We start from the raw sequence: 11,983 nt of genomic DNA on the forward strand, positions 1-11,983 counted from the left end.
GCAGGCAGATGGAAAGATGCTTTTATATATGGTAATTACATAAATGATCAAGTCCTTTGAATAGGTGGAAAATGATTTCATTGGGTAATTCTGCAGAAAGAAAGAAAGATCTTTTTAAAGTGCTGCCTCGCCTAAGATCAATGTCAGGTGTTTTAACTTTTTATGAGCAGGGGGTCCTGCGGAGTTGGGCCCCTTGGGAGGGATCATGCTGAGTTGGGGTCATACCAAATCAGTCCTACTAGGTGGTCATGCTACATCGGAGACAAAAATGGGACTAACTTCCATTTGTTATGCTAGCGGTGATGGTAAATGATTGGAGAGAGGTTCTGTCCTTGCCTGAAAACGCCCACAATTGGAAGAGCCCCAGCTAATGCTCACTTTGTGTTTAAAGATGCAGTTGCCTGCATCAAAGAAGGGTCGGGCGAGAGCGCTGCAAAGCTGACGCCTCAGGAAACGATCACCGTGCGGACAACCAAGACACAGTAACTCAAGGGCTTCTCTTCAAAGGCTCCGTGTGCTCTGTTTACAAGGCCAAATCCTTGGGAATGGGCTCCTGCCATTACACAGATGGAGTTAAACACATAGTCAGTGTCCTGGGGGAGGAAGATAAGACCTGCCGAGTCCTTCCCAGTTGCATCTGTAAGGGAGAGAAGGGAACCTAACGTTACAGAGGGAGAGTCTCCATGTGGGAGCGAATGGCCGCATACTGAACTGAGTGGGATGAAGGGAGAGTGCATGGGGATGCTCCTGCCGTGAAGAAAAGGGATTTCTCTCTCTTCTGTGCACCAAACAGTTCTTTCACTTTATACATGTTCAAAGCTGGCTCGCTGACTTCAGGGGAAGTTTGCATGAGCAAGGACCTTGCATTTTGGCTCAGACCATAGGGCTGTTGTTGGCAGCACCTGTCACTGCTGTCACTTGTATAATAAGAGAAGTGTGTGTGTGATGTGTCCCACCCAGCAGGCATGGTGCTGCTTTTGATCCTCCGAGGAAAACAACACTGAGGTGGTTTATAGACCATGAAATCACCGGAGCTCGTAGCTTAGCTAATTACTGATTTGCATAAAGGAGCAAACTTTTGGGAATTCCCGTGTTGGCCCAAATCACACCTGGGTGGAGGCTGCAACCCTGTAGGAGCCGTCTTCACAGTGCCGCGGATTCCTTCCTGTGCGTGGTCTAGACCACGTACGTGCCACAGCCGGTCACGTGGGGTCTTAAAGACCTTTTCAGCTCTTATGCGTACTAAAATACCCTCTCAAGAGCATCTCAGAGCTGGAAAGGTTGGGAGCTCTTGGTCATTTGGACAGCTGCAGAAAGTAGCTTGTGAGTAGTGGAGTAGAGTGTGTAATGTCTTTTATGCAGCTCAGACGAGGGAGCATGGGTTGGGTTGTACGAATGGAGCTTCACAGGATGGTCATTTGGGACAGTGTAGGACTTCACTAGGAAGAAGGCAGGATTGTGAGCTCTCTGTGCAGTTTTAATGGGTGATATGCAGGAGAGAAATGCTTATCCAGAGTGCAATCCAGAAACCTTGGACGCAGGTGTCGCGGCGGACGTAGCCTTCCTAGACTTTAGGAAGGCCTTCAACACTGTCTCTCACCCCATCCTCGTTTTAAAAAATTAGGCACCTGTGGTGTCGATGCCTACACAGTCAGATGGGTCACAAATTGGCTGGAGGGCCGTACCCAGAGTGGTGGTGGGTGGGTCATTTTCGACCTGGAGGGATGTGGGCAGTGGGGTCTCCCAGGGCTCGGTCCTCGGGCCTGCACTGTTCAACATCTTCTTCAGCGACTTGGACAAGGGGGTGAAAAGCACCTTGTTCAAATTCGCAGATGACACTAAGATGTGGGGAGAAGTGGGCACACTAGAAGAGAGGGACAGGTTACAACTATATCTCGACAGGTTACAGGGGTGGGCGGATGAGAACAGGATGGGTTTTAATACGGACAAGTGCAGGGTACTGCACCTGGGGAGGAAGACCCAGCAGCACACCTACAGGCTGGGGACCTCCCTTCTTGTCAGAGCAGAGGCAGAAAAGGATCTTGGAGTCATTATTGATGCCAAGATGAACATGGGCCGCCAATGTGGGGACGCAGTCAGGAAAACTAACCACACCTTGTCATGCATCCACAGATGCATCTCGAGCAGGTCCAAGGAGGTGATCCTCCCCCTCTATGCGGCATTGGTCAGGCTGCAGTTGGAGTACTGCGTCCAGTTCTGGGCACCGCACTTCAGGAGAGATGCGGACAGCATGGACAGGGTCCAGGGGAGGGCCACCTGCATGATCGGGGGTCAGCAGGGCAGGCCCTACGAGGAGAGGCTACGAGACCTGAACCTGTTCAGCCTCCACAAGAGAAGGCTAAGCGGGGATCTGGTGGCCGTCTATAAACTGGCCAAGGGAGACCAGCAGGCAATGGGAGAGGCCCTGTTCCCCCAAGCACTATTGGAAGTAACAAGGAATAATGGCCATAAGTTGATGGAGAGTATATTCAGACTAGACATCAGGAGGAACTACTTCACAGTCAGGGCGGCTAGGATCTGGAACCAACTTCCAAGGGAAGTGGTGCTGGCTCCTACCCTGGGGGTCTTTAAGAGGAGGATTGATGTCTACCTGGCTGGGGTCATTTGACCCCAGCATCCTTTCCTGCCATGGCAGGGGGGTGGACTAGATGATCTGCTTAGGTCCCTTCCAACCCTACCAACTATGAAACTATGAATTTTCCCATTTGCAGAGAGACCTGTAGAGTCCAGGCCAGTATTTCACCCATTTCCCTGTGCATTGAGCCCAGTAACTTGTGTCTGATTAAACGTTATCTTCCAGGAAGGTCTCCAGATTTGTTTGAACACATCAGGGCAACATGGAGAAGAGAAGGCAGAGGAAAGAAAAGATAACAGTCTTCTAACGCCTGAAGGATGATGGTAGAGAGGGTGGAGATGGGCTTTTCTCTGTGACTGTATGGGACAGGACTAGGAGCAATGGCCATTGCAACAGGCTACCTAAAGAAGTGGTGAAATCTCCATCCTTGGAAATGTTCAAGGTCAGGTTGGACAGACACTTGACTGGGATGATTTAGTCAGGGATGATCCTGTCTAGAGCAGGGGGCTGAACTAGATGACCTCATGAGGTCCCTCCAAGCCCTACTTTCCTAAGATCTTATGATAAAGAGCTGGAGAATGGCTTCCCTTGGGAGCTTGTTCCAAAGGTTCATCACCCTCGCCACTAAAACTTTGTGCCTTATTTCTGTTGGTCTGAGTTTAACTTCCACGTGTGTCTTAAATGGAGCAAAACTCTGGTTGCTTTTTCACATCTGCTCTTGCAGATGGGTTAACAGCAGCATGAAAAGCATTATCTTTTGGCACATTGGGCAGAATAGCATTAAATGGCTGTCTCTCCTTTGTTAGAAATCTGTCCCCTGGCAGGCCTTTGCATATTGTTTCTTCTTGGGAACTTTAAATGTGGTTCCATAGTGTAGTATATCAGGTCCTATAAAAAACCATACATTGCAGCACATGAAATACAGGATGACTTAGAGGAGGTAGCGGGATGCAGCGATTCTGGGAAGGTAACGCAGCATTTCCTACAGCTGAATTTCGACTGTTTTTCACTCGTGCTGGTAATTACTGTTTGCAGTACCCTGGCCAAGGACAGCATAACAGATAAAACTCTCAATTCAGTCTTTTGCCAAGAGTCTGAGACACAACAATAAAAGCACAGGCTGTGTGGTGCTTGGGAGAAAAAATCATTGAATTACATGATCCACTGGCTCTCGTACCTGGAGTATTATATTTTTTCCTAGGCATGTTTCCAGAAAGAGAGAGACAGATTGAGGGAAGCTTGGAAGAGCTCAACAATTAATGAACCAGGGGCCGGAGGGATTAGTCTGGAAGGAAGGATGAAAATCTCTCTGGCAACACCATGACTGGGGAGGATAAAGGCTGCAAGGGCTAAAAACATGCATCATTTTTGCTGTGGCATCAGGTGTGCCGTGGAGAGTCCTGGGAGAGTCCCAGGGAGTTCTGCGTCATTGGGTGGCACAGACATCACCCACTGTCCGTCCAGGTCTGGCCCCTGCAGCTCTTGGGATTTCAGGGCCCCAATCCTGGGGCACAAGTACAAACGAGGGAACTGACCCAGATTGCAGCAGCATGATACACGTGCCCAGAAAATCTCCCTCTGGGGGTTTCTGGGCATGCCTCTGCAAGCAGGAAATCCAGGCAGGTGCCTCTGAAGCCTCTGGGGCCTGATTTTGCATGCCCTGGGAGTACCCCTAGAGAGGATTTCATGGGACATGCAAGATTGAGCCCCTTAAGCCCTGAGAGTGCCTTCCACTGGAGCATGTGGACTGCCATAAAACCGCGGTACAAATTAATACTACCTTTCGTCTCAGACACGGATTTGGACGTTTGTGACGCAACAAAGAGCACAGACATCTGTTTGCTTGTGCTTTGTGCCACCATGAATATGTTTATGGCAGCACAAAAGCGACATCTGTTTTCAACCATTCAGGATCTTGATGAAAGGTTGTTTTTAAAGAGGGAAGAAGATTTTAAGGTGCTTCCCGAGGGGAAATTGAGGATGGAGGGGGTATAGTTAAGGAATAGACTATCCAGGCAGAGTAGGATGAAGGGCGTCAGGCTGTGGGAGAGTCTTTATGGATGCAAGAGAAACTCCAGGACTTGGCACTTCAAAAAATCAAGGGAACAAAGCAGCAAGTGTTCTGCGGGCATCAGATATCCACCGGCTGCAGTGAGCTGTGATCTCAGAGGCCCTTTTATCTTTGCCTTCAAGTATTTTACTCTTCTGTATAAAAGAGTTTAATTGGCACCTACCTGAGGACAGTTTGTGGAACAAAACCCAGTCCTGTAGCCTGTTGGCCACTGAAACCAACTGGAACTTATTTAAGTTGAGAAGAACAGGGAGAAGGAGAACTAGGATTTGGCTGTTAGTGAACCATCCTCAAGGAGAACTTTGCTTTACACTGGGCATGCAGGTCTTGGTCCAGGAGGAGTACTCACACATCAAAACCACCCGTGGAGGGCCTTAGTAGAAATGTGGCATGCAGGTGGTTCTGCTGGTGAGACCACTAACTGGCAGGAAGGAGATCTCGATTCGGGAGAGACGTCAGGGAGAGGAGCTCACATGGGTGGCGTCAGAATTTCTCCTTGTTAGGAAACCTCACCAGTGAAGACGGGTGTAGGGAGCGGGGAAGAGGTCAGTAGGCAAAAATAGCAGCAAAGAATGAAGGCATGATTGGAAGTATGATGATCCTATGCTGCCCTTGTAGCGGTTGCTCCTGGGACTGCTCAGTGCTTTGGTCTCCCAGCATTGATGGGATTTATGGGTGTTCAATCAAGCACCAGGGCTGTAAGATAACATCCAGCTCGGCTCCTTGTTATGCAACTCTGGTGATCTTTGTTCACATGCAGACAACAACGTATTGTAATTGTGTTGCTTGCAACTGAGCTTTAAGGAGTTTGGTGACCAGCATATGATAGTGCAGCTTATTCTGCCTGTCGCCGTGCTGGATGTGCCTGCTCCATTCTTATTTGAGGAACCAAAACCATTGCGCTGTGTCTTTGCGTCTTCAACTTCTGGCTTCTTCAGCATCAATTTAAGATAGTATTTGGATGCATGGATGGATCAGAGGTTAGTTGTGTCCTCTTGGGAACCCACTTTAGCTTGGGCAAGTGAAATAGAGCAGTGATTTTTTTTTCAAAACTAATTGTCATAGTTTATGGGAATGCGCAGAGTCTCGCTCTGTGACAATGCATGCTTTTTTCTTTGTCTAGCAATGGTTTTATGTATGAAAACAAAATCCTGTGGTTCTCCCCATAGATATGGGGAGCTTTGTTATGAGCAGAGATCTGTGTTTTTCATTTTCCCATAGAAAGACAGAGAAAAATGCAGATTTCCACCTTTACCTTTGCTGCTGTGCCACCAATTACCTTCCCTGGGGAAGATTTCGAGTTACACAGATTTCAAAAACACGGATTTCTCATTTTGGTGGAGAAACCCACAGATTTTACAGTTTTGCAAAGAGCTGTCTGCAGGCTGGCAGATGCAGCCTGCAAGGGGCTGGGAGGAGTGGGAGGGGGTGGTCAGGCAGGGGGCACCATGTGAACATCCATGCACGTGGCCTCCCGGCAGCCTGGAGAGCAGCTCCCGTAGGTAAGGGCGGGGGTGGGATTGAGGCCCCCATAGGGAGGGAGGAAGTTGGGCAGGGCTAGGGCTAGGGCTGCTGCCCAGCTGGGTGGTGCATGGGGCTTGGGGCCACAATGCATGGCCACAGCACCCAGGCGGGGAGCGGGACGGTGCTGCAAGCAGCTCGTCCAGGGGGGTGGGAGGGGTCATTCTTGTTCCATTCAGTAGAGGCCAATGGTCTGAACCTGCAGTAATCAGCATGCTGCGGTGCCACCAATGACCTCCCCTGGGGAAGATTTCAAGTTACTTCTATCAGATAACAACCAGGTCAGTACAATCCTGATAGAAAATGGTTTGCAAAAAGCCCCACGTTCTGGAGTGGAGGACACTCCTTTTTAAGCTCCCAGTTGCAAGAGAGTAAAAGTGGAGCGGATGCAAGACCCGCGTTCCCAGCCCTTCAGTTGTGTAGTTACAGCGTTTCACACCCCTGCAGACGCTATGGCAGAAATGCCAGTGTTGGTGGTAAAGGATTCTCCCGAGACGCTGCTACTTAACCTGACATATTTATAGCAGGGAGGCATGGAAAGTCTGGACCCCTGCTGACAGCTGTAGCCTGCAAAGTTAGGAGGGTTGGGGAAGCCTGTTGGATGCCAAATTTAAAGAGAATGAATAATAGCCTGGGCTCAGAGCTTCTCTCCCTCACTGTCCTGTCAACTCCCTCCTGCAAGCAGCATTCAGAAATTCGTTTTTTTTTCTGTTTTCCCACCAAAACCCTGCCAGTGAATGACTGCCCTGTGCTTGTCCAGTCTGTCTCAGACCTGGGCTCTTTGATCTGTGCTAGATAAGCTAGCACAGGACTGGGGCTTTGATTGCAAGCTGGTTAAGGCAGGAAATGTCTCGCCACCTTCTATAATGTCTGGATCTGGGGATTTTGTGTGGCCCTCTATTCAATATGCATTGATGATGGTGTTTAAAAACATCTGCCTCTTCCTGCTTTTCTTAAAGACACCTTGCCTAATAGCAGGGTTGTTTGTACTCCCTTTGACTTTGGGAACAACATTAAGCTATAAATTCAAGTAAATCATCTTTTGTCTTTTTTTCTGACTTTTCTGATGCTGACTAAATCATCTTCTTTGTCTTTTCTTTTGTCTAAGTAAATCATCTTCTTTGTCTCTCTTTCTGACTTTTCTGATGCTGGCTTGCTCTTGCAATGAACTTGGGAGTGTTGCAAGTGGCTTGTATTCCCCCCTGTCGTGAACTAATGAGCTGTCACTTAATGCCAGCCAAGATGACCTCCTCTACCAAGAACCCAGACTTTCTGGTGTAGGCCCATATTACCAAGGTGTCACAGATAGAGGGAGAGTGGTGAAAACTTAAGGGTATCTCCTTAGACCCCTGTCACAGCAAACATGCTCCTGTGGCTTTGGGTAAAATGAAAAGCAGCCCTTTGAAAGAGATGTCTCCCCCATAACGGGAGTGTGAGGTGTCCCTGGAGGGATCCCAGCAGGCTGCGAGTTCACGGAGGAAGAAGTTCATAGAGAGGGGTGGAGGGGTCACAGACTTCCTCTTCAATGGTGATTGTCTCCTTGTTCTCACACCTCAATGCTCCCGAGGGACTCCAGATCTGTGGCTCCATCTCATGCCGTTGTGTTTGTGTTTTGTCCGCTCCAGAGGCCAAGAGCCCTGTGAACCTGTGCAAACCCAACCCCTGCGTGAACGAGGGCGTGTGCGTTCTCGGGAACGGCAGCTACCGGTGCGAGTGCCGCGGCAGGGAAGGACCGCACTGTGAAAGCAGTAAGCATCGCCAGCGGGACCGCTCTGGGATTTCCACTTGGCACAGCAGATTGAGGCTAACAGACTTCCCAAAGGACAAGAGCTTGGGCAAGGAGCAGTAGCAACATCGGAGATTGGGGCAGGACCTGCTTCTCCTTTCTTGCAGCCCTGGGGAAGGATTGGCTTGCATCCCTTGGCTTTGCCCTCTCCTGTCTCTTTAGGCCACCACTGCTACCACCTCCTTTTTCCTTTCTTTTCTCTTTCCTTTTAACTCACCTCAAAACTTTGCTTGCCTCTCGGGTGAATAGTTGGTGGCATCCACTGGGTGGTGAGGATGGGGCACAGGGTTCAGGGGTGTGCAGTGCTGCTTTCCACTGGGAGAAGAGAAGCCTGGGTTGCTGGGATCTCTCAGGGGACATCCCACCCTGCCACCCACAGCAGCATCATGGGGGAGGGAAGCTGCCTTTCAAGGAGCTGCTTTCCCCAAAGCCATAAGAGCATGTTCACTGTGACGGGAGGGCCAAGAAGATACCCCGAAGTTTTCACCACTCTCCCTCTATCTGTAGCACCCTGGCAATCTGAGCTTATCTCACAGTCTGGGTTTATGGTAGAGATCATCTTGGCTCACTTTAGATGAGATGTTAGTGCTGAGAGAGAGAGAGACTGCACCTTTTGGTTAAACCCTGGATGGTAGCAAGTCACTGCTTTCAACAATTTCCATCCCAGCAGTCTCTTTCCCATGCTGGGACCCTCTTAGCATCCAGCCGGGCGCTACCAGGGATCTCCTTCCATTTGGCAGCATGGAAAGGACAGGGTGGTTTTGATATTTGTCCCCTCCTTCCTTGCACAGCCCTGAGGGTAAGAGCCTCTGGTCTTTCTGGGTTTGTGCCATGCAGCTGCGCACAAGGGTTTGGAGCAGCAATTACAGAGCATCCTTAGGCAAACGGTTGCGTGTAAGTGCAGGGGACAGGACTCAGTGCTTCAGGAGGCCTGTGCCAGTCTAACGTTCCTCTGTAGTGAACCGTCTGCCCAAGGTTGCATGCTTGGTCAGAGCCAAATAGGAGCCAGGGGTCCCAACTTTATCGTGGTATCCCTCCCCGTGCAGGTTAACACCATGGCATGCGCCTTTTGCAGTCACCTCACTTTGCATTGTCAAATAATGTATTGAGTGTGGCTTTGTTTCTGCCTTGAAATGTTAATCTGTTTTTGCCTGTCTTTCGATTTTGTTTTTTTATTTCTATTTTTTTTGCAACAGGAATTTTAAGGGGCGATTCTTCCAGATCCCTGCTCCGTCCCCGAACGCAGTGGAATCAGAGTCGGGGATTGCAGCCGTATTACAGAGCTCTCCGGCACACCAGAAGACATGCCCACCCTCAACACTGAGTTGGACAGTCTCAGTATTTCCAGTCTCCTTTTGCTTAAGGTCATCAATATACAAGAAGATCTGGCAAGCAGTTACCAAATACTTCAATGAATGGTTTAGTATCCTAGAGACTGAATTGGCATCGCTCAGAATTCACATGTGCTGGGCTGGCCCACAGCCAATGCTGTTTTACTTTTTTGTAATACGTTTTGTTGTGTGTCTGTATATTTATTATCGACATGCTGCTTCTCCGCGCCACGAAATTAGTGTATTCCACTTTTTGTTTTCCCCAGACATCTTGAAAGACCTTTGAATTAGCATGAACACGTGGGAAAAGCTAGCAATGTGAGGGTTCAGGCACAAAGGGAATAACTCTAAGATTATATTGGGAGGTGGACCTGTATGGAGTGCAGGCTGGTACTAGTGAGTACAATTAAGCATTCAAAGCACTCCCCAAAGGTTGAAATGGATTCTCCATCACATGAAATCTTTCATTCAAGACTGGGCGTCTTTCTAATAGAAATGCCCAAGTTCAGCCAGAAGTGTCTTGATGGGAAAAATGGGCAGCAAGATTATATAGGGAGGTCAGAACAGATGATTACTGTAGACCCTGCTGGGCTTACTCTATATTAGTATGATTGGACAAAGCCAGAGACTTGGGTTCAGCAAAGGAGTTCGAGTGCCTTGAGCTGGCTGTAACGTGCTGACTGTCTTTACCAGCACCGTAAAATATCCCAGCAGTTAGTCACGAGAATGAATCGCTTGTTAAACACCGGGAAACAAATGCAAGTGAGGGGAATGAGCGCCAGTGATGGTCCTTGTTGAGTTTTGCTTATTTTTCCTGTGTGCCAAATGTGCTGATGTTCCCTAGCTGCACTCTCTGTTTATTGTATGTTGAGTGATCTCACAGGGGTTTCGCTTCATGGGCGTTTTTATGATTTTTTTTATAAGAAGATGCCTTCACATTAAAACGTTATCTTTGTGCCTAATGCCTTTTTTGACTTTAAACTGGAGCTACAGCCATTTAATATGACGGTTGTTTTATTTAACCAGCGTGTAACATGAACCGTAGGTGGTGGATGAGAAATGCATGTTTACATCTGGGGACAAGTAGCTAAAACATTCTGGCAATGGAGAGGACAAGTCATGGGCTTAAGTGAAAGGCTGTTTTGATCTCTTGTGCTAAGCGGTTGAGTCTCCTGAAGGGTATTGCTTGCAAAATGATCTCCTTGGCAGCCTGTTTCTATTCTCTGTACCCGGGGAAGGCAGCAGGGGTTTTGTCGATCTGTGCTACGACTAAGACTGTGGCAGAGCACTTCCATCCTTCTCCTATAAATAGGGCTTCTATCTGCTGTGGACACTGGGCTCTCGCCCTGTCTGCTGCCTTTAAAATGGCCTTTGATGCCACCCATTTCCTGCTGCAATCTCTGTTTGCTTCTCTTCTTCCACCTCCTTCATCTTCCCACCCTCACTCCGCCATTCCTCCTGTAGGCTGGCTCCTTGCTCACTGATTTTTATGCCATATTTTTCACTCCGAGTTCTTCTTTCTGCCTTTCTCAAAACCAAACCACAACTCCTTCTGACGCCTTTGGCTATTCCTTCCATGGCTTCAGCAAGCGGCTCTGGTTTTTTCCTTTGGATTGGTAAAGGGACTCCTCTCACTGCTCAGATTTCACAGTGATGAGCAAGGTGGAGTGCGCTAGCTTGACGGGAATAGGCAGTTTCTGGTGCTCTTTATTGCCTTTAATTTGTCCTTTCTTGACTTCATTCCCAGCATGATCACAGTAACAGGAGCTTTAGACGGGGTGGGAGGGAACCATGGGCCAGGATGTCAATACATTAGTCTCCAAAGAGCAGGATTTGGCCCTGTGCCTGGGGCTTTTGGAGCTTGTCAGTCAATGGATCGCCGAATCCACTTGCCTGTGAAGCTCTTAAACTGATCCTGCTGCTCTCCCAGGGCTTGTTATCCACTCTGATGTTGCAGCTTTAATTGCTTTTCCCATGCAGCCCATCGCCCTGGGAGGTAGCAAGAGCAGCTCCACTTGTGCTAGGGATATAGCACAGCCAGAAAGTTTAACTGGGACTGCTGGTGCTTGTGATAAAAGCAAGAATCCTCTCGCCCAAACAGCCCATCCCAGACAGCCCCAAAAAATCACAGACATTATTTCACAGGTTTGTTGTTTAAAGGACGCTGATTTGGAGATGGAAGCTGCCCCCATGAAACAAGTGACTGTATCTTATACCTTACAGTGGAAACCACCGTGCTCTGAAGGGGAACGTCTTTCTGCTACAGCTTCAGCAGCTTGTCCTTTTGGCTTGAGCACCCAAGGCAAGAGGAAACAGGAGCAGAAGTGGAAGTCTGGCATTTGGGATAGAAAAGGAGACTAACCCATTAACATCGCTTCCTCCTGGCAGGGCCCTAACTACATGCTGCTTCTGATGTAAAAAATGTCAGTGGCCACTTGTTACGGAGAACATGGGCCAGAGGAGTTTCACAGCGAAAATCCAAAGACCAAGGTTTGTTCTTTATAATATCGATATGTCTGTGGAGTGGGGTCCCCTTCCAGCCAAACTTTGCAATGAAAAGTATTCTCTGTTACCTTGCAATCTCTGTATGGTGCTGGTTGTTTGCTTTCCACCCCTTGCATCATATTTTTACAAGACTCCAGGATTTTCTGTGGTATAATTTATCTAACGCACTCTTT

At 48.6% G+C, this 11,983-nt stretch overlaps 1 protein-coding gene across 2 annotated transcripts in view; it reads left to right on the plus strand.

Annotated features, from left to right (window-relative positions):
• Positions 1–10,266, plus strand: part of VWA2 (von Willebrand factor A domain containing 2) — a 56,628-nt gene extending 46,362 nt beyond the window's left edge. For both annotated transcript variants that reach the window (XM_006035939.2, XM_025192145.1), the window contains 2 exons: positions 7,814–7,936; positions 9,171–10,266. In XM_006035939.2, coding sequence (XP_006036001.1) covers positions 7,814–7,936; positions 9,171–9,298 — 251 coding nt within the window. In that variant the 3' untranslated portion in view covers positions 9,299–10,266. The remainder of the gene's footprint in view (positions 1–7,813; positions 7,937–9,170) is intronic.
• Positions 10,267–11,983: the final 1,717 nt, after the last annotated feature.

The sequence above is a fragment of the Alligator sinensis genome, unplaced genomic scaffold, assembly GCF_000455745.1.
Source record: "Alligator sinensis unplaced genomic scaffold, ASM45574v1 scaffold1026_1, whole genome shotgun sequence".
NCBI lineage: Eukaryota > Metazoa > Chordata > Crocodylia > Alligatoridae > Alligator > Alligator sinensis.